General features: G+C 41.1%; 3 protein-coding genes across 5 annotated transcripts; 2 read left to right on the top strand and 1 right to left on the bottom strand.

The window, feature by feature from the left end:
- Nucleotides 1-211: 211 nt before the first annotated feature.
- On the top strand, nt 212-9,316 carry znf592 (zinc finger protein 592). 3 transcript variants are annotated; one of them, XM_062461608.1, is made up of 9 exons: nt 212-298; nt 1,327-3,596; nt 4,060-4,238; nt 4,639-4,812; nt 4,898-5,057; nt 5,213-5,470; nt 5,742-5,854; nt 6,403-6,538; nt 7,363-9,316. In XM_062461608.1, the coding sequence occupies exons 2-9, from the start codon at nt 1,347-1,349 to the stop codon at nt 7,888-7,890; spliced, it is 3,798 nt and encodes a 1,265-aa protein (XP_062317592.1). In that variant the 5' UTR covers nt 212-298; nt 1,327-1,346; the 3' UTR covers nt 7,891-9,316. The 3 variants fall into 3 exon arrangements, with proteins under 3 accessions (XP_062317592.1, XP_062317591.1, XP_062317593.1); XM_062461607.1 differs by lacking the exon at nt 212-298 and adding an exon at nt 441-881; XM_062461609.1 differs by lacking the exon at nt 212-298 and adding an exon at nt 468-579.
- Nucleotides 9,317-18,071: 8,755 nt separating this feature from the next.
- On the top strand, nt 18,072-19,602 carry LOC134020636 (uncharacterized). The gene is made up of 3 exons (XM_062460795.1): nt 18,072-18,541; nt 18,677-18,725; nt 18,909-19,602. The coding sequence occupies exons 2-3, from the start codon at nt 18,679-18,681 to the stop codon at nt 19,600-19,602; spliced, it is 741 nt and encodes a 246-aa protein (XP_062316779.1). The 5' UTR covers nt 18,072-18,541; nt 18,677-18,678.
- A 340-nt stretch (nt 19,603-19,942) lies between these two features.
- Nucleotides 19,943-21,675, bottom strand: LOC134020514 (uncharacterized). The gene is made up of 2 exons (XM_062460657.1): nt 20,991-21,675; nt 19,943-20,882 (listed from the first exon to the last, which is right to left on the bottom strand). The coding sequence occupies exons 1-2, from the start codon at nt 21,652-21,654 to the stop codon at nt 20,434-20,436; spliced, it is 1,113 nt and encodes a 370-aa protein (XP_062316641.1). The 5' UTR covers nt 21,655-21,675; the 3' UTR covers nt 19,943-20,433.
- Between the last annotated feature and the right edge of the window lie 263 nt (nt 21,676-21,938).

Here is a 21,938-nt window from a genome sequence, read left to right as displayed (position 1 = left end):
TCGATCTCCTACAGTGTACATGTTTATAATATTTTGCGGAGGAACCCGCATCGCTGCTTGCAGCTATATTTTCGTTTTGTTTTCCTTGTTTATTATATTTCCCGTTTCGAGCTGAAAGCAATGAAACAAACGTCAGTTTTCATTTTTTTGTAAATACAGAAAAACAGAAAAACAAAATGATTCGTTATTTCGTTTTTGGTCTGCCAGATTAAATGGAATAATTGAATGATCGGATTATACACAGACCCCTGTACCCCAATGAAGTCAGTTCCACTATCTACAACAAACAATGAGTAAAGTAGGTACACAACTTATTATGTACTTGTACACAACATATTCAAGAACTTCTCTCATGGGTGGGGGCGGACCTGTGCACAAATCTCTACCGTACTATGTCTACCGTAAACGGGCTCTACTGTATTAGATTTGAGGAAGGAGGAGCTAAACTAGTTGGACTAGAAGCACACTGTCACGAAACACCACAGAGGCTAGCTACCTAGCTACGTATTGAAAATGATTAGCATAGCTAAGCTACCTTAGCTGGCTACGAATTTTACACTCATGCCGTATTACGCACTAGTAGGTGTATAGTGTTCTGGTTGCTTAGTCATGTATCAGTCGTATTAGCTTAACGTTCGTATGCTATCTAGCTAGCTATCCCCTGTTACCTAGTACAATCTAGTTAGCTAAAATAGCTGTTGGTTGTCACCTGACCTGCGATTATTGGTAACTACTTTAGGCTAACGTTACGTTAGCTAGTAGTAGCTAGGCTAGTCTGTTTTGTTGCCAGTGCTGCTTCAAACGTAGAGCTAGGGCTAACCGAGAAGGAGACTAGGTTGGAGTGGGAGCATAATGGTTTCAAAGCGGGTGTCATGAAATAGGTGACGTTTGTTTAACTGCATGTTATTAGCCTAGCTAACCTTCCGAATTCCCCATAATGTCACTAACTAAAGCTTAGCTAGGGCATACCTAGCTGTTTACCCTACGTTAGTTTGCTAGCGACGTAGCCAGCTGTCAGAAATTACAGCAATTAGACAGTTATCTTGTAAATTGGTCTAACATTCCATACGCAAATAAGCCCTCAAAATATGCTTCAATTAACACATTAGGCTGAGTCAGTAACTTCGGTTGTAAGATTGTGATAGTTTTATAGTGCTAGTTGATAAATAAAATGGAGTCATAGTGTATCATCCAGCAAACCATTCTTGTCTTTCTTGGTTAGACATGCCATCGTAGTTCATTGATATTATTCTTTACATTATGGACTGACTAACATGTCAGCATTTATGCCAGCAAATCATGTTTATATTTTTCATGCATCCTCAGGTATTTGGAAGCAGCCAAACATGGGTGACATGAAGACACCAGATTTTGATGATCTTTTGGCTGCATTTGACATCCCTGATGCCACCAGTTTGGATGCCAAAGAGACCCTTCCGCATAGTCAAGACGAGGCGGAGGGCCAGCTGAAACATACAGGGATGTGTGTGGACAATGGATTACGTTTTCACCAAACGGTGGGTACATCGGATGTTCCTGCTGTTAGTGTTATTGTGAAAAACACAAGTCGCCAGGAGTCACTAGAAAGTGTTGCAGAGAGAGAAGGACAACACTTGGGACCCCCACTACAAAATGGTTTCAAAGGACCAGGCACCTTCATGGAGTCTCATCAGTTATCTCATTGTGGCTCCTCAAAGTCGTTCATGTCCACATTAAATGGTGACAGTTCTGGGGGACTTTTAGGAAAGGCCCCCATCCAGAACAAGCCAGAAGGAACACCATCCTTTTCCCAGTCCTGTAACCAGTTCAGTCCCATTTCTAGTCCTGAATCGGAAGACACACAAAGCAATTGTCTGGATGTATGTCCAAAACAAGAGCAACCTTTCTTCCCAGATGTTTCTGTCTCTACATCTATCAAACCACCATCGTCTGATAATCAGAAAAAACAGCAGTACATGTTTGACAGCTGGCATAAAGAAGACTGTGATGCACATGGGGACAATATGGAATGTAGTGGAAAATCCACCAAAGCAGAAAAGAAGCCTGACAACCATGTCAGAGAACATCAAGATAAGACAGATTGTCAAAGCAGTTCTGTAAATGCCATAAATAATCAACATAGCGTTGGGATTAACTGTAATACAAGAGCAGAGCCAGTAGTTTCCTCCCCTAATCCGTCTGTCAAATCATCCAAACTGTCCTCATGTCTAGAGGCACTAGTGGCTCTGAATGCCAGGAAGGATTCCAGTGAGCAAACAAACCCGAGAGATTCACCATTGGCTCGTAATGCCACTACCTTTAGTCAAAAGGTAACTCTCTCTCCACTGAGCCCCCGCAGTCCTCTGGAGGCAGTGAAGCGAATGATGAGACAATCCGAAAGCCCTGTAAGCCTTGGTAGTGACTGCAGTGACAAAGCCTCTCCACCAGCACTGGTGTCTGGCTCACCACCAGCCATACCAAGGGTCAGAATTAAGACCATCAAAACCACCACAGGGCAAATCAAACGCACAGTTACCAGTGTGCTGCCTGATTCGGAAACAGAGGAAGTCCAGTCAGCCTGTGATTCCTCTCCGTCCCAGAGTATGATTACCGAGACCTACTCTAGTATATCTCCCTGTCAGTCTCACAATGTGAGCGATGATCCTATTGGTGTCCCGATCAGAGGTGCGTTGGTGGTTACCCCATCAGCAGCAGTTTCCCCTGTGAAATCAGAGGGGAACTCTAAGAAGACAGGAATAACGCCATCCCCAACAATTTTCCATAATGTAGGTGGCCCTGCAATGAGATCTGTACCTGGTTCTCAACAGGGGCAGAAACAGAAGAGAAGTACATCCTGTCAAGCAGGGAATGCTACCAACACAAATTTCCTTCCCAAAGCAATGCACTTAGCTAATCTTAACCTGGTCCCTCACAGTGTCGCAGCCTCAGTCACTGCACGGTCCACACATCAACAAAACCAACAACATGCAATCTCTTCTGTGGTGTGCAACACTGTCCCTCTTGTGCACCAAGTGAAGAAAGCGACCCCTATTCCACGCACTGCAATCCCCAGCTCGGCAGCAGGAACCCTCAACAGGCTCTTGAACAATACCAACCCTGTGCCGACGTACGTGCCCAACCTGAATCCTCCACCTGAGAGCAACATTAGCTTGCCGCCCCGTGGATATTGCTGCCTCGAGTGCGGCGACTCGTTTGGCGTGGAGAAGAGTCTTGCCTATCACTATAGCAGGAGAAGTGTTCACATTGAGGTTGCCTGCACCCACTGTGCAAAGTCGCTGGTGTTCTTCAACAAGTGTGCCCTGCTGGCACACGCACGGGAACACAAAAACAAAGGGATGGTGATGCAGTGCTCTCAGCTTGTTATGAAGCCTATCGCTGAACGACAGATGTTCGTGCCCTTGAGGACTGAGTCGTCACTATATGTGGGTTCTCACATGCCCCTGTCTTGCTCAGCTAAAGGGCAACCGGTCATGCCCTTATATCCTGATAAAGTCATCAGACACAGACTGCGTTGCCTGGAGTGTAACCAACAGTTGTCTGACTACAGAGCATTGGCAGGCCATTACCAGAGGCTTTCAGATGAGAAGGACGGACTGGTGAGTAGGAAGATTTTTATTTTTCCTTCATAATTCATGGTGTTTATAATGATGCAATGGAGTGGGCTGCATACTCCATACTGTAACTATCCTACTGAAATAGCATTGGTGTGTTCCATCCTTTAATACTGCCATTATGCATCAAGAGGCTTCCTTTAGTTGGTAAAACAGTCTAGAAACCAAAGAAAAAAATAAAAATAATTTAGTGTATGGTGATAGAAATTCTCATTCAAATTACATGATCCAATACTTGCTTCACTGAAGTCCAATTCCATTTCAGGTGTTGAAAAGCCAAAAAGCTGTCTGACATCTGATCAACACTTGATCAATGCATGCACCCATTTGATTGTGCTTGAACAAACACAATTTTCATTTAGGACAGGAAAGGATATAACAAATATAGTAAATATGAATTTAGCTCAAATGCTCTGTGTATAATCATGAAGAAATCACTGTCTTATAGATGTGCAAGGTGTGCTCAATGCTGTTGCCCAACAAGTGTAGCTACAAAGCTCACCAACGCATCCATGCACACAAGTCTCCTTACTGCTGCCCCGAGTGTGGTGCCCTCAGTCGCTCTGTGGACATACAGAAGCATGTGAAGGAGAACTGCCTACACTATGCACGCAAGGCTGGCTACAAGTGAGTGAACCCCCTCTCCCCTTTAACTAAGAGCGCAGGTATATTAATGCTCCTCTGGCACACAGCCTTAATGCACTCTTTCACTTCATATTTTATTTTATATTGTACAGTATTGTTAGTATTTTGTAATACTTTATATATATTATATAATTTCTTACTTTTATATATATTTAAGGACCACTTTTTAATATTTTAAGACTCCTCTATGTTTACTGTATGTACCTGCCTACCAAAGTAAATTCCTTGTGTAAACTACTTGGCGGTTATACTTGATTCTGATTCTATATCTGGCCTTGTATTTCATTACATACTGTATAGTCTAAATATCGTGTGTCAGTTTCAGTCATACAATTGTGTAACAATTGGATTTGTTACATTCACATGTAAACTTGTCTTCCAGGTGTCTTCACTGTGAGAGGGTTTTCACATCATTTAATGTGCACAAGAGGCACATAGAAGAGAAACACTGTGAAGTTTTCCACAAGTGCTCCATCTGTCCAGTTGCTTTCAAGTCTTCTGAAGGTTGTCAAATGCATATGAAAAATAAGCACAGTGCCAGCAAATTGTCTCCTCAGTAAGTGTTAGCAATTTCCTGATGGAGCCCGTGACAACACTTTTTACAAAAAATGAGTGTTCTAATTTTGTTTTTTCTGTTACAGGTCAATCTTTAAGTGTTGTTGTGAAAAGGTTTTCAAGAAGAAACAGTTGTTGTTTCAGCACTTCCATCAAAATGCCAAAATGTTTGCCACTTGTGTATTTAAGTGTCCTGAGTGCACATCAGTATTCACCCACAAGCTACTGTTAATGCATCATTTTAAGGTTGGCATTATTTTATGAATAATTTGTACTCTCACGATGCAATTAACTTAACATTTAGCTTTAGTTTCACTAGACAAATGACATGAAATCCTTGTGCATTAAAGTACAAAAGCGTGATTTTGCTTTGAGAGCTGTTGTCTCTCTCTGTTCTCTAGAGTGTACATGGTGGAATCTTCAGGGAGGAACCTGAAAAAAGTACCAAACCAACTGAAAGGACGTCTAAACACCCAGATGTTACTTTAGCACCCAGTCAGCAGAAGGTTCCCTCTGATGTGACCAGAAAGAAGGCCAACTTGACAGCTCGGGTTAGTAAGCCTAGTGTGAAGAGTGCTGGTTGGACGTGTGGAGAGTGCCTGCTCTGGCTACCTGACCGTGACGCATATCTATCCCACATGAAGAACAGCCATGGAAGGGTGAGGCGTTACAATCACTGCATTTAATTAATTGTTAGAAGTATAATCTTATAAGTATTATTGCATGAAAAAGCTTACAGTAAGCTTTTTCATGCAATAATAAATTAGTAATACTAATTTCCACATCTTTATTGTACACAGCAGATGTATTATTAGCCTGAAATAGTAGTAATAATAAAAAAAAGCCTGTGATAAATGACAATAGCTGGCCAAGTCCATGATCAGCTCTAATATTTTTTGTGCAGCTTTAGATTGTTGTCTTTTTTTACAGTCATTGAAGAGGTATCCATGTCGAAAGTGTGATAGATCTTTCAATTCTTCAACAAGTTTGAGAAGACACATACGCAATGACCATGATGTACAGAAGAAAACTTACATCTGCTGGTAAATATGAATTATCCTTATGTACAAACTGCTCTGTGTTATTGATCAAAGAATTCAGAATGAGAAACCCTTTTTTACTGGCATGTCCCTTATCCTAAGGGAATATTAGCAGTCAAGCAGTACCCAGGTGGGCATGACTCATTAATAGTAGGTGAAGTACTGTAGCCTCCAATTACCCCAGCGTTGTAGCTGATGTGTAGGGACTGCTTAAGTAGTTGTGTTGCACAGTGGTCGGACACCCCCTAACCATATCCTGCTTCAAGCATCTGCATAGCCTATATACAGTGAGCACCAAAATATCTTCTTTTCTCCCCAGTATATTGGACTGTAAAGTCAAAGTGCTGATAGTTTACTTTCATTCTAGTGTATTTCTATTCAGTTTCAGATGATTTATTTAGAACTTTAGCCTCTTTTAGGGCACAATTATTTCTTATATTGACACCACACAGCTGCATCTCATCAGGCTGGTGTGTAAACATTTGGTGCTTACTGTGTAGTTTTTTTTTGTATGAAGATGTTATTTTTCACTGTTGTGCTCTGTTTTAAAGGTATTGCACAAATGAGAAGACAATATTCAACTCAAATGTGATGTTGAGAAACCACATCAGTTTGATGCATGGTATCAAAAACCCTGACTTTAGCCTAATGCCAGACACAGCTACACAGTGTAAGACATTGGGAGAGGTGAGTTCATAAACATGTTAATTATAAACTTTGCAGAAAAGAATATTAATTGTCAGGGGCGGAGCTAGACTCTCAGTACAGTGGGGCGGAGCTTCATCACGGGGACCTCTGTTAGCAAGTAATTTTAAAATTAAAACTGTAAATAAAAAACTGTAAAATATCGGATGAATGCATATGTTATGTGTCACTTGTTGAGCCAAGTAAGCCTATATGTCAAATAAAACACAAAGAAAAGCCACATTTTTTGACAAGTTGTTATTGACGAACAAAGAAAACAGTTTGCCCGTCAAGTAAAAATGTTTCAACACCACAGACAGCGACAGCTGATTAACAGCAATGGTGCTGAACAGGCAAAGTGCGGTCAATCAGATGATGAGAAGGACGATGTGAGCACACGATGCTACCACACTTCTCCTACTATCTCGTTCTTTTTAATGCGCCCGATTTATATTTTCTTTCCATGTCTGCTTAGAATGTAGTGTTTTGTTGTGCTGGTTTACCATTGTAACCATGAGTCAAATGACTGTTACGTTTGATAAGAAGAGCTGGATTTTTAGAACGTTTGTTCATATGCAGTAATTAGCTTCTTTCAGCTAATACTCTGCAATGTCACTTGGCGAGGGCCCCTGTTCTTGACAAGTGACGCAAGATCGGCGCCGTTTGAGGGGCCCCTAATTGACACAGGGCCCTGGGGCGGCCGCACCCACGCTATCTCCGCTACTGTTAATTGTCATTTTAAAAAGGTCTGATTCATAGTAACGGGTTAGACTGTACTTTGAACCAGGTTGTTCCAGTAATAATTATGGGTCCTGTTTGACTTGCAGGAGCTTATCTCCAAAAGGCCTGCCATGGACACCCATAGAGAGCAACAAGACTGTGTTACTTGTCCAGGAAGCTTCTCAGCCAAGCGTCTGAAAAAGCAATTTCGTTGCTCCAAGTGTGGCTTCGTCACAGAAGACGGGACACAATTCCTGCAGCACATACCTCAGCACAAACTGGACGATAACACTCCTCAGTGCCTTCACTGTGGACTGTGTTTTGCATCTCAGCTGTCTCTCAACCGACACCTTTTCATCGTGCACAAAGTGAAAGAGTCTGAGGAGGTGTGGAGAGAGAAGGTGAACAGGCCAGAGGTCAGAGAGGAGGAGCAAGAAGAGGAGAAACGAGGAGAGAAGCTGAAATCGGCAATGGGGAATGAAACGAAGAACTTGCTGCCACTGACTGTTGAAACTGTCCTTTCACAGAGCAGAGACACTACAAGGTTGCACTTGGAGAACACCAATGACTCTAATTCCACATACAGCTCTCACCTCGAGTCAGCAGAAACAGTTTCCCAGCAACAACAGATATAAGATGAGATATGACTTTGAACCTCTTGAAAGCTGCTAGTGTATCAATTGTTTTTAGTAATAGGTATCTTAACTTTGGTCTTTTGAAGGCATGCATCTCAAACAAATGCTTCACTTACAATTCCAAGTTGTTCCATCTATTTATTCAGTCTAGGAGACGGGTTAGTTACAGTTAGGAGAATTCAATTAACGTGTGTGAACAAACATGTAGCCCAACATTTTAAATCTGTTATTTTAAATTAGCAGCATGTTTGCATTATAGCCTTAGCATAGTAGTATCTGCTTTATCAGGTCCTGGTGCATGCAGTAAACATCAATGTAACAGTATTGTTTAGAATTCTTCCCTGAATGGCCCTACACACCCCAACTCCTCCGACTCAGGGATGTTGATTTGTCTCTCAGGCTGTGTCAAATCTATCAGAACAAAAAAAGGAAATGGGCCATGCTTTAGGTATGTGCAGCCATTCTATGCTGACTTTCCATGCAGTATCTCACCAAAGGCTTTACACCACAGATGATTCAGTTTCTTGTAGGTTGTGGCAATGCTGTACCAAGCAGACTAAAATACTTTTATTTTGTCGTCTACAAGTGAGTTATTTACCCAAAATCAAAAAGGAGTTTATGGAAAAAAGTAATACATTATACCATGAATATCTCATTTTCCAAGTGTTTTAAGCATGATTTAATCTCACAAGTATTGTAAATAAGTAGTTGTTGCATGTAAGGTGATGTTTTCTTCATTTGTGCATTTTGTATTTAGAGTCAACGATAACATGGAATGGCAGTGTTGCTAATGAACTAAACATTTGTCTGATATTTATTTGAGGCAATTGAAAGAGCAGAAACCAGGATAAATTGCACAGGTATGTTGTTGAAATGGGGAAAGTTTTTTAGTGCGTGTGAAATATCAGAAGCTGCAAAATGACCGGTGTGGATATTCCTACCTCTAAAGCTATGCCAGTGACGTTCAACATGACATAGCTTCGGAGAGTTTTTCAGTGTCTTAGTTATGTACAAATTATTCTCCCACTTCATTGAATTTTATGAATGATATTGGGGATTTATATATTAATGGTCACATTGACCTATCTAGCTATGAATTTTCTATTCAATTGTATGAACTGTTATATTTCAAGTTACAACAGTGTTTGTCATTTAAACATCACATACGCTATTAAACCTCATGAAATGTATACTTTTCACATCTGACTGTTTTTGTATTGCCTGTAGAAATAACTTTGTACTTTTGATTTTCTATACAGTAACCATAGTTAACTTACCTCAATAGCTAATGAACCCTATATTAGCAACACATATTTAGTCATCACATATGTTTAACTTAGTACAGTATAGGACGTTGTGCCTTACTGGTATGTTTACTGCAATAAAATTGGTCACTGATTTGTGAATTGGATTTCACTTTGTGGCATTGCTTTGGGGATCAATATGGACCATTGGATCATTCCAATGTGCTCTTCTCCCTGTACACCAACAGCTGCACCTCCAGTCATCCGTCTGTCAAACTTCTGAAGTTTGCAGACGACACCACCCTCATTGGGCTCATCTCTGACGGGGATGAGTCTGACTATAGGTGGGAAGCTGACAACCTGGTGACCTGGTGTAGCCAGAACAACTTAGAGCTCAATGCTCTTAAGACAGTGGAGATGGTTGTGGACTTCAGGAAGAATACAGCCCCACTCACCCCCATCACCCTGTGCGACTCCCCAGTCAACACTGTGGAGTCCTTCCGCTTCCTGGGCACCATCCTCTCCCAGGACCTCAAGTGGGAACTGAACATCAGCTCCCTCACCAAAAAAGCACAACAGAGGATGTACTTCCTACGGCAGCTGAAGAAATTCAACCTGCCAGAGACAATGATGGTGCACTTCTACACAGCCATCATTGAGTCCATCCTCACCTCTTCCATCACCATCTGGTACGCTGCTGCCACTGCCAAGGACAAGAGCAGACTGCAGCGTATCATCCGCACTGCTGAGAAGGTGATCGTCTGCAATCTGCCTGCCCTCGAGGACCTGCACACCTCGAGGACCCTGAGGCGTGCGAGGAAGATTGTGGCCGACCCCTCCCACCCTGGTCACTCCCTGTTCCAGCTACTCCCCTTTGGCAGAAGGCTGCGGTCCATCAGGACCAAAACCTCACGCCATAAGAACAGTTTCTTTCCATCTGCTACTGGCCTCTTCAACAAGGCCAAGGACTCCCACTGACATTCATTCACTTATTTAACTATTATAAGTCCATCTAATGGCAATTCAGTATGCATAAGCCACTTTATCTCAATATCCGATTGCACTATGTTGACCATTCACGCTGCTCATTCTATTCTTATTTTTATATATATATTATTTTATATTTAAATTGTATTCTTAGATTGTTTAGTTCTTAGAAATAGTTAAACTTTTGTACTTTTACTTAATTTAAGATCTGTATATGTTTAGTGTTTTGCACCTCCCTGCCACAGTAAATTCCGTGTTTGTATAACATACATGGCGAAAAAAACGAATTCTGATTCCAATGCATATGTCACATGCTCTTGAGTTTAGGTGGACCCTGGGACCGCTTTATCTCTCTAATAATGTCAGGAATCTGTGTGGAGGAAGTGTGTGTACGAACACTGAATGTCTAATAACGGGAGAACTTCCACTCTCGGGAAAACTTCCAGCTTCTGAACTGGTTGCAGTTCCACTCTGGTTCCATATGAGGGTGCTCACGGGCAAGTGCAGAATGAATGGAGGTCTATGGAGCTATACCAGAGCCTGTTTAAAGATCCTGTAAAGTAAATTCCATGTTTTGCTTCTAAGTACATTATATACGTGTGAAATGAGTTCCTGAAAACATGTGCAAAGCGCTAAAACTTTGTCGCACTGAAATGTGGAGTTAGACCGAAGAACAGTTTCTCTTCCGTTTTCAGATCAGGTTTTAATGGGCGGAGCCAAAAAATGCTGTATCTACGTCATTTCGCCCCATCTACGTCAGATCACTGAATGGCTCCTCCTGCTGTACTGTTATTGTAGCTTACATCAGCTAGCTAGCTAGCTTCAGGATGTCTCCCACCACCTGCAACTGCATCTTCCCTAGATGCAAGAACTCCAGCTGCGCTGCAACGCCATTTAACCCTTGTGTTATCTTCGGGTCATTCTGACCCATCAGTCATTGTGACCCACCGTCGTATTGCGACAAATTTACCTCATACAAAAACAAAGTGAAGCATTTTCTTTTAACTGTCGGGCTGTCTCAGACCCCCCACATTGGAATGGTTAAAGGAAAATTATTTGTATTTGTTTTTGTATTGGGTAAAATTGGGTAAACACAACGATGGTTCGTTATGAACCTTTGGGTCATGTGACCCGAAGGCAGCACGAGGGTTAAGTTCCCTGTTGATAATGAAAGGAAAAATAGGTGGATAGATTTTATGAAGAGCGACGCTCATGGAAAGCTTCGGATAAACTCCAACAGCCGCCTCTGCAGTGACCATTTCACGGCGGATAGTTTTAACATGGACCAGAGACAGACGGGGTTCGTGGACACACGGCTTCTCTTGCAGCGCTGAGCCGTACGAGCATCGCCCTCCCGTCCGTTCCTCCTCCGGTCGCACCTGGACCATCCACCGCCGCCAGCAGTTCATCACTCAGTTCTGTGTGCTTGTTATAATTATACTAGATAACTTTTCCAGAGGTATCTCTGCTATGTGTTAGTGCAAACCGCTAACTTGATATTAGGCTACTCAGTGTAGTATTTTGGTGAAATGGTAGCTAATGTGCTAGAAGTAGTTGGAGAGCTCACTGTCTGCTGTCTCTGGTGTCCATTTTTACTTCTGTGTTACAGCTCAGGGGAACATTTCATTTATATGCATCTGTATGTTTTACTCATTGAACAAATAAATTCAAATTATATACTGTTTTGTTCGGCTTGACGTAGCGTCCATTATCTGGGTCGTAGCAGAGCCATAGAAAAAGAGAGTTGTGACACGCTTTGATCTCGCCGATACGTGATCACGTGGTTCATGTAGCTCGCTGTAGTTCCAAAAAACTGCTGTCAACCGGTTTGAATGGTTTTCAATTAAGCTGGCCAACGGAAGTCGCTTTCTCAGGCAAATGATGAATGAAACAGGCTCGGTTAAAAAAATCCGATATTCTAGCTATCTTCAGCAGACTCGTATCTACAAAAGGTAGTCCTCCCTGACGTGTTTGGTGTAGAATGGAGTGAAATACAACATAGTGAACACTCACTGCCAGTGAAACACAGGAAAAAAGCTAGAGCTTTTTTGTCACGTGGTTCCGGTAGCTCGCTGTAGTTAACCCTTGTGTTATCTTCGGGTCATTCTGACCCATCAGTCATTGTGACCCACCGTCGTATTGCGACAGATTTACCGCATACAAAGACAAAGTGAAGCATTTTCTTTTAACCGTTGGGCTGTCTCAGACCCCCCACATTGCAAAGGTTAAAAGAAAATTATTTTAATTTGTTTTTGTATTGGGTAAAATTGGGTAAACACAACGATGGTTCGTTATGAACCTTTGGGTCATGTGACCCGAAGGCAGCACGAGGGTTAAACAAAACCCCCACTGCTGTCAACCTGTTTGAATGGTTTTCGGCGGGACAGACAGCAGCACCATCTCGATTCACGGACATTTTCGGTATATTAACACATAATGTCAATTGGGTACTGGTGTGTTGTATCATGTATGTCTGATACTTTATTAACATGTATGTATTACATGAACTTATAATACATAACGCAATATTGTGAAGCAGAGCTAGAAATGGCTATGCTAGTTACCATACTGTACCAACTGTACTGTACCATACTGTACATACCAAACAGTAGTCTTATGAGGACTATATTGTTCCACTTAACGTTTAACCTTCGACTGTTGAAGTAAATGGGACTTGTTAAACGTTTTTTTATTCATCAGCCCACTTACAATTTACCACATTAACAACACTTATATTTGTAGTACTTGGTGCAAGTTGAATCTAACCATTATCACCAGCAACTGCTCAATGACGCGTATGAACACAACGGTGTGTTGAGTCCTGGCTGGTCCCTGGAGCGTACCAACACACCGGTGTGTTGGAACGCGTCCTTTAGAATGTCCAGTTTGGCTTATTACGTAACAATAAACTCTTCAGCATTAGCCTACGCGTATGTTATAAACATGAATCTCAATTTACTGTATATTTTGAGAAAGTTTACCTTTATTATCCATAAGAAAACGTTCAAACAATTTAGTTTAGCTAATGTTAGCTAACAGCTAACCAAAAATAACTCACGCTTTACTCACGCCACCTAGTAAACCATAATATTATCCGTTTTCCTTGACTTGGCTATCGCTTTCAACAGATTTTACTATTGTACAACCAACCAGAGATCGAAATAATAGATATACGTTCACAAATATGCATCTAAAACATCTGACATTCGTCTGTCTTTCGTCTCGTTTTGAGCCACTAGAGGCCATCTTTGATTTTTTTGTCTTCCGGCAACAAATATGACCCTTGATGATGTACCCCTTGACCCCGTACACCTCAGTATTTTCTCGTGAGAAGATTAGGTCATCTCGTTGACCATTTGACACCCACAATGCAGAGTACTGATCAAAACAAAAAACATGGCAGCCTACATTATCGTCATTAGCCAAGTTAGCTTCTCGAAAGCTACACTACGATAATATATCATATCAATTCACTGTGGATTCACCTGTGTGAATATTTAAAAATCGGAACAGTAATGACAGTACTAAGTTATTTTAATAAATATTTTAATAAGTTAAAAAGCCCACACCAACACGTTTCTTAATTTTTAACACGTATCCTTTTACTCATTTCAGGTAGCTAATTACATGTCCAGGAAAGGGTACAATCTCGTCATTGTCACGTTACATATCAATGAATATCATTAGCACACAGCTATAAAAAATATCACATCAAAATTATTTAAAACCTTACTGTGTAGGGGTAGGCAAAGCTTCCGTCAACATATCGGCAAAAAGGTACAGCATGTTTGAGTTGTGTGATGTACTGGCTATGTTTAGGACATGATCCTTTACACAGGATCCACTATGGACATCCAGGATCATGAAGGGCTTGGGATTTCTGGATCTGTTGTCATGACAAGTCAACTGGTATTTATTGTCATCATATACTTACAGTACACAATGAAACAAAACAACGTTCTTCCAGGACCTAGACATAACCTAGACAACTACAACAACTGTGTGGAATTAGGTCAATAAAATTGGTCCAATAAGACAAGAAATTTGTGACAAATGCCTCAAAACACCAAGAAGTGGGGATACTGTGAATGTAAACAAGTAAGCTAGTGCAAGGGAAACTGAATGTAAACATAACATACTAATACCATAATACATGGACATCAGTTATTGAGGTAGCAGCAATATGCAAAAATATTGAGTTTGATGATGTACAGGAGCGTGTGGGGTGCATGGGTTTGTCCACAATGCGTGTGGGTTTGGGGATGCAGCATTTGGTATAGATGTTTGTGAGGGAGGGCAGAGAGATCCTGACTATCTTCTCAGCTGTCCTCACTGTCCTCTGCAGGCCGTGATGCAGCTCCTTGGGATGCTCTCTACAGTCCCTCTATGCAATGTGGTGATGGTGTGGGATGGGAGATGGGCTTTCAGCCTTTGCAAAAAAATAAACATGCTGCTGGTACATCAAGGAATTAGGTGTTTGACGGTCTCGTTGATGTTCAGCAAGGAATGGTCACTTTGTGCTGACCGTACTTGCTCGACACCTGAGAGAAGGCCATGTACTATACATGGACAATTTGTACAGCAGTGCTGTCATGTTCTGTTTCTTGGAACGGGGCCTGTGCAGGCCAACATTCACCTGTAAAATTATAGGGAGATGTTCAAGATATAGAAAACGGTCAACAGCAGGCAATCAAGTGGTATGACAAGTGGTGCGTTTCATTACCCTATGAAACATTACAGTCATACATTGCCGTCTTGTCATTTCAATAGGTTGTTAGATTGAATAAGCATAAAGTCTGGTTTATTCTACATGTCGTCCATCAACTAGCCCTAGCCCAGATTTTCCAAACAAATTACACTTGCCTCTCATTTTTGCTTGAACTGTGGCCTGACAATAAATGAGGAATACATTTTCTATCAACACGGAAATTAATGACAGTAGATGGTAGCAAGAGATCACAAAACATAGCCATCAATATAGAATGGATGTCTGAATTATTGTGTTTGCTTTAATTTGACTAAACATGGCAAGTTAGTAATCGCTAGTTACCTGAATAATACCCTTTACTACGAGCTAGCTAGTAAAAACATCAGATAGTGGAAAACAACCACAGGTCATGCTTTCGTCTCAATATCATGCCACAGGTATGTGTATATTTTGTGGGTATAAATAATCTACTCACCAGAAAAGTTTCCCAGATAAAGATGCCAACCAAAAAGGTTTGAAGGTATCCAAGCAGCATGAGCTTGCTTGATCGCCTTTCGCCGAGGTGTGTGGGAGTCATGTTCCAGTCTCGCCTATAGCTCAATTTGGTTGACGATCAACAGTTGCTGCTAATTTACTTGGCTATGTTACGTAGTTTGTGTAGTAGGATTATAACAAAGTAATGCAAGTGCATCTAGTCAGTCTAGCGTATTACTAGGATTGTAATGTATCGTTTTGTTTTCGTTTAGCTGGCTTCCATCCAGTAACTTATTTTGTGAACACTGGCTGCGTTGCCAACTCAGAAGGTTTACGAGATGGAAGCCAGCTAGAGAAAACAAAACGATGAATATAAATCAAATTAGACTGACTGGATGTATCCAAATTATTTTGTATTCGTTATAATCCGACCACACAAACAACGTAACATAGCCTAGTAAATTAGCAACAGCTAACTTGTTGATTGACTCTTTACTACACTACGAGCTAGCTAGTTTGGCAAAAACATCACCTCGTGAAATACAACAGTTCATGCTTTCATCTCAGTATCGTGCAAACTATATGGGTGGTATAATTTGAGTTATACAAATACTTCAGTCACCAGAATAATAGCCAAAATATCTACTTTGAAGGTTTCCGCCAGTCCCCTGAAGCGGAAGAAATACGTAACGAGAAGGTGGATAAACAAAACAACCAATGAATGGAGTATTCGTCACTAATACGGGGTGCAAACTAGGTCAATGGAAAATGCGAACCGAGAAATACTTAAATTGTATAGCAATTCGATTTTAATGCGTCATAATCAATTTCTGGAACGTTGAGATTGATCCAAACTCACGCGCATAAAAAACTCACTCTGGGGGACCAGTCAAGGAATTTAGAACCTACGTGTGAAAGGGTTAAGACAAGAAAGGAGTTTGGTAAATAGAACAGAATAAACAAGGCAACCAACTGCATTCAATAAAACATGTTATTGTACAATATGTCCAGTGTTCTTCCACTCCTTTTGTTTGTGGTGATCTTCTGGCTATGATACATGTAGGCCTACAGCTAGCTAGAGTGAAAGTGTTGCTTAGGTAGACCTACAGTCTAGCTCCAACTGCATTTAGAATCTAACAAGCTTACGATAAACTTTAACTAAAGCTGGCTATATAAAGTACTACTAATAACAATTGATATGTGGTGGTCGAAATATGAAAAAATGCAGGATTTTCGTGAATTTACCAGCTAACTTGCTTTGGACCCCTTAATCTGCAATTCATTGTTGTTAGCTCTACTAACTAGGCTAATAAGAGCTATATATAGAAGACTTACTTAGTATGCCAACGAACACCAATAATTAGAACTAATTTGACAGCCAACTGACTCCTGGTTATGATACACATGCTCTCTAGCTAGCTTCAGTAAAAGTGTTGCTTATGTTAGATACTAGCTAGACCTACAGTCTAGCTCTAACTGCGTTTCGAATCAAACAAGCTATAATCTTACGATAAACTTTATCTAAAGCTAGCTATATGAAATACTACTAATAACAATTGATATGTGGTGGTAAAAATATGAAAAAATGAAGGATTTTCATCAATTTACCAGCTAACTTGCTTCGGAGACACTGAAAATGAATGGGGTTGAACGGTGGAAAATGCAATGTTTGGAACTACAGGTCGCATGTGACACGCTTTAGTTCCGCATTCCTCGATAACAATGGGAGTCTATGGAAGTGTCGCAACTCTCTTTTTCTATGGCTCTGGGTCGTAGGTAGGCAGCGAGGGGCGGAGCTTCAGCTCCTTCAGGCGACACGCCCCCCCCAGTCTCAAGCAGAGAAAAGTGCTGATTTTGTCACGATTTCAAAGCCTAATTTAACATACTTGTCTGTGTTTTTTTTCATTCAAATTTGGATGGGTAGTTAATAACACATTATTCTGTGGTGTGGTGAACTTATAACTCGTTTTCAATTCCACTTTACAGGATCTTTAAGCAGAGCCTGGCCACTCCCTATTAAGCCCCATTGTACCGAATTTTGTTGCAGTTCCACTGGGAGTGATCGCGGTCGAGTGCAGAATGAATGGGAGTCTATGGAGCTAAACGGATAAATTTGTGTCTTTCACCTGATTGTCTTGAGAAATCTCAGATTTGATTGTAGTTTTTGCATGTTCAACATGGATTACAGGTCGAAAGTTGAATGAACGAGTACTTATGTCCTTTCAATTTCTTACAGGGTAAGTCGTTATTACCCATAACACGCTAGCATTCTGCTAACGAATGCTGATTGGTTAGTGAAGGACTGACTACGACCAGAGATCCCGCTTGATGGCATCCGAAGCAGAACCAGAATGTCAGAGCATTAGAAACATTAGCAACAACATTAGCAAACCAAAACTCTTTCTAGCATGTGTATTGACAGGGAGAGCCTAACCTATCAGCTGTGTTGTCGATGCCTCGAGATAAAAGTGGAAGTAACCAGAGCTGGCCGTCAAGCAGTATCTCAGGTCGTACAATGTGTATGACGTCAATTACATTTTAAAAGGCTTTTTAGAACAGAAAGGCGACTTTTAAAAAATCTATCACCCAGCGGTGTGTATTTTTTCCCCTCCCCTTTCGAATTCAAATTACTAGACAAAAAATTATATCCTGAGAAAAGTGGATTTTGAGGGGTATAGCTCCATAGACCTCCATTCATTCTGCACTCGACCGTTAGCGCCCTCATATGGAACTAGAGTGGAACTGCAACCAATTCAGAACCCGGAAGTTTCCCGAGAGTGGCAGTTCTCTCTATATTCTCTAGACATTCTCTGGCTATACCCTTCAAAAGCCATTTTTCACAGGATATATTTTTTGTCTAGTAATTTGAATATTGCATTCGAAAGGGGAGGCAAAGAAAATACACACTGCTGGGTGTTAGATTTTTTTTCGTACGACCAGAGATACTGCTTTACGGCAAGGCAAGCACTTCCTTTTTTCTCTCGAGGCATCGACAACACAGCTGACAGGTTAGGCCTAGGCTCTCCCTGTCAATACACGTGCTAGAAAGAGTTTTGGTTTGCTAATAGGGACTTTAAGCAGCGACGGTTGAAGGGACGGCTACGGCGTTCGAGAAAACTAAAATCCACTTTGCGCATGCGCGATTCTATCTCGAAATTTCCTGCCGTTGTAGCCCAACTGTCTACTACGTGAGAGCGACTGGTTTGCCGTACTCTGAAAAACGTCGGATTTCAAGCAGGTGATTATACGTTTTTATCGTATTTGACACTGTCATTTCGTTTACATTCCATTCTACCGTTAGTAGCTTTATGGATTATTAGTATATTTGTTAAAAATACTGGCTAATTTGACCAATTTTCCTGTTTGTTCATAGACATGTCATCATTTGCCAAAACTCAAGAGGATGCTAGACCACAGTACTGGTAAGTAACATTACCGTTAGTTAGCCAGGCTAACGTTGTAGCTAACAAATGGGCTATTCTCAACAGTTTTGATTATAATTATTTATCAAGACAGGTATCTTAACTATAGCATACTTTATATCCAAAACTATGTAGCAGGTCATATTTTGAAGCTTGGTTAACTAGTTGCCCAAATGTATCTAGTGCCCCCATGGAGTGGACAGAGAGGCATGATGTGATACTCGCAAGAGAAATTCTAGTTTCGGAGCCTTTCCGATTCAAGAAGGGGAGTGTGGACAAGGGGAAGACTTGGTCTACTATAGCAGACGCCCTGAATAGTTCCCTGGACCTTCAATTTAAAGTTTCACAAAGGTCTGTGAGAGAGAGGTTTGCCCTGATCCAGGACAAATATAAGAAGAAAAATAGTAAAGATGAGAGGAGTAGCGGGACATCACTTGAAATCACAGAATTAGATCAATTAATTGAGGAAATAACAGAAAAGGAGAAGGCAGTTGAAGAAATGAGAGGATGTAGTGACAGAGGGAAGATCGATGCAGACAGGGCCAAAGCAGAGGAGGCTAGGAAGAGGGCCATGGAGAGGATAGGCCAGACAAAACGAAGGCTGAGTGAGGATGGAGAGGAGTTAAGCAACAAGCATAGGAGAAGTGGCAATGATACAATTGCATTTTTGAGAGAGAGAAGTCAAATTGACAGAGAGCTGAGAGAGAAAGAGCTAGAATATAAAAAGCAAGAGATGGAGGAGCAAGCTAGGAGGGCACAACAGTCGCAGCAGCAGATGATAGATACAAATGATGCAACAACAGCAGGCCCAAATTCAGGCTACCCAGGCCATGCTCCTTCAGCAGCAGCAAGGGCAAGCATTGTTTGCTGTAATTGAAAGATTAACCAAATAGTGATTCAGTGATTCAATTTAAGAGGTAATGTCTGAAGCACTAGATATGTAGCATCTGTAAGCTGTGCTTTTGATGAAAGCAATGTTATTACACTTTATGTATACTGTAAATTCTACTTGTGAACACTGGCTGGTGTCTTACAAATCTTGTTGACATTTGATATCATGTTGGTTACTTTTAGAAACATGTCAGGCAACTTGTGTTTTCTTTTTTTCTCTTGCAGTGAAACTGGACTGGAGCATATTCAGTGTCTGGCCATCCTGCTCTAATTAAAAAATCACAAAATAAAATAAATAAATAATAATATAAACAAATCATTTTGAGATGACCGATGTTTAATAATAAAACAAAATATTATACATGCATGTCGGGACATTGCTCTTTATTAACCCTTGTGTTATCTTCGGGTCATTCTGACCCATCAGTCATTGTGACCCACCGTCGTATTGCGACAGATTTACCGCATACAAAGACAAAGTGAAGCATTTTCTTTTAACAGCTAGGCTGTCTCAGACCCCCCACATTGCAAAGGTTAAAAGAAAATTATTTTAATTTGTTTTTGTATTGGGTAAAATTGGGTAAACACAACGATGGTTCGTTATGAACCTTTGGGTCATGTGACCCGAAGGCAGCACGAGGGTTAAGGTGAGATCTTATAGTCTTGCTACTATAACATGTCTTGATTAACAATTAAATACAATTTTATACTACAATATTATCATTATATATATATTCACACTAATACCATAAAAATGTCAAAGGTGTATAGAATTTAGTAATTTATTTCAATGGATTTGTGGGTTAAGGCTTTAGCCTTAGTTAACATATGCACTCGACAGAGAGTAAATAACTAATGAAAAATAGTCCAGAATGTGTGGAGGATCCAATTTAAAAAATGTGGATGTCTGATTACCATACAGGCAAGTGAGTGCATTTCTTAATAAAGCAGATACAATGTACAGTTTGCCTACGCTACTCAACCCAATTTTTAAATTTTTCTTAAAGTCCATGAACTTAAAATAATTGGCGATGTCTCCAAACATCCACTCTACAGACACTCTCACTTCACTCATGCATTTGTTGAATGCCATCATCTGGGGAGTGAGATTGACATTTCTGAATGGGGCCTGGAGGTGGACACGCAGTGGATATGCAGGATCTCCATATAGGCACATTGGATGGCCGGCTGGGGACACTGCATGCTGTTCCATTACAGGTAGTAAACCAGAGTCTGCTAAAAGCCCTGAATCATGTTTCCTTCCCTCTGCAAAACAAAATAGGTATTATTTATTACATCAAACTCAGCATTAGGAGTAGGCCTAAATGTGTTATTTTTTCTGTAACACTTTGTCACATAAGTCAGGGAACTTACCTACTGGACCATGTAGGTGGGCAATTAAGCCATTTGGGATGGCAACTGCCTGGAACTTCAAGCTATGCACTCTTTTGTGGCCATTGTACATCACCCGCTGGTTCATTCCTGGTCTGGCGATAGGTCGTACTGTGCCGTCTATGAAGCCAAAGCAGTTGTCCAGTGGTGTGCCCATTTGTTGTATGCAGTCAGCATATGTTTGCAAAGCAACTGGGTTTAAAATTGTGTTGTTCCACTCGGTAATTCTGCGATGGTGAACATCGTAAATGAAATCTAGCACGCAATTTGTTGCCATGCACAAGACTGGTACTGGTCGCTGCCCAAATCGCTGCATCATGTCGCTATAACGGCATGGGTATGTGAGCCTCTTTAGTAGCATGCAGAGCGCCTCTGTGCCAGCCACCACACTTCTCTGCTCGCAGACGAACTCGTCGGGTATGCCAAGAGCCTCCACCAGCAGTGGTATGTCAGTTTTTCTCACCCGAAACTCAGCAAGGCATTCATCGTCCTCCATATCATCCAAATTAAAAGGTGTATACTGTTTATACGGCAAATCTAAATTGCTGGACCTGTTCATGTCATGCAGTAATGTAAACTCCTCCTCTGTTATTAAATTATCATCTAAAGAATATAACAAGTGCTCCCGGGCCATTTTAAGAGACATTGTAGCCTAAATAATGTGCAGACCAACGTTGGTTGCGCATTAAGTAGCCGTTGAGAGTTACAATGTTGCTTAGTGATAATCGAATACCACTACTACGGCAAACCCATGGAATGTTTAGCGGACGCCGTAGCCGTCCCTCTAACGTCACTGCTTAAAGTCCCTAATGTTCTAAAGACCACGCCAAAATGGGATGGATGGGCTCAGACAGACATATATACATGTCTATGGGCTCAGACATTCTGGTTCTGCTTCCGATGCCATCAAGTAGGATCTCTCGTCGTAAT

The sequence above is a fragment of the Osmerus eperlanus genome, chromosome 5 (assembly GCF_963692335.1).
Source record: "Osmerus eperlanus chromosome 5, fOsmEpe2.1, whole genome shotgun sequence".
Classification (NCBI taxonomy): domain Eukaryota; kingdom Metazoa; phylum Chordata; class Actinopteri; order Osmeriformes; family Osmeridae; genus Osmerus; species Osmerus eperlanus.
Note: the sequence above shows the minus strand (reverse complement) of the source record. Positions and strands in the feature narration are given on the sequence as shown.

Coding starts and splice junctions, on each gene's coding strand:
- znf592 (XM_062461608.1), top strand. CDS start 1,347: ATGGGTGACATGAAGACACCAGATTTTGATGATCTTTTGGCTGCATTT. Junction 5,471..5,741: donor TGAAGAACAGCCATGGAAGG/GTGAGGCGTTAC, acceptor CTTTTTTTACAG/TCATTGAAGAGGTATCCATG. Junction 5,855..6,402: donor AAGAAAACTTACATCTGCTG/GTAAATATGAAT, acceptor TCTGTTTTAAAG/GTATTGCACAAATGAGAAGA.
- LOC134020636 (XM_062460795.1), top strand. CDS start 18,679: ATGTCATCATTTGCCAAAACTCAAGAGGATGCTAGACCACAGTACTG. Junction 18,726..18,908: donor GATGCTAGACCACAGTACTG/GTAAGTAACATT, acceptor AAATGTATCTAG/TGCCCCCATGGAGTGGACAG.
- LOC134020514 (XM_062460657.1), bottom strand. CDS start 21,654: ATGTCTCTTAAAATGGCCCGGGAGCACTTGTTATATTCTTTAGATGAT. Junction 20,883..20,990: donor CCACCTACATGGTCCAGTAG/GTAAGTTCCCTG, acceptor TTTGTTTTGCAG/AGGGAAGGAAACATGATTCA.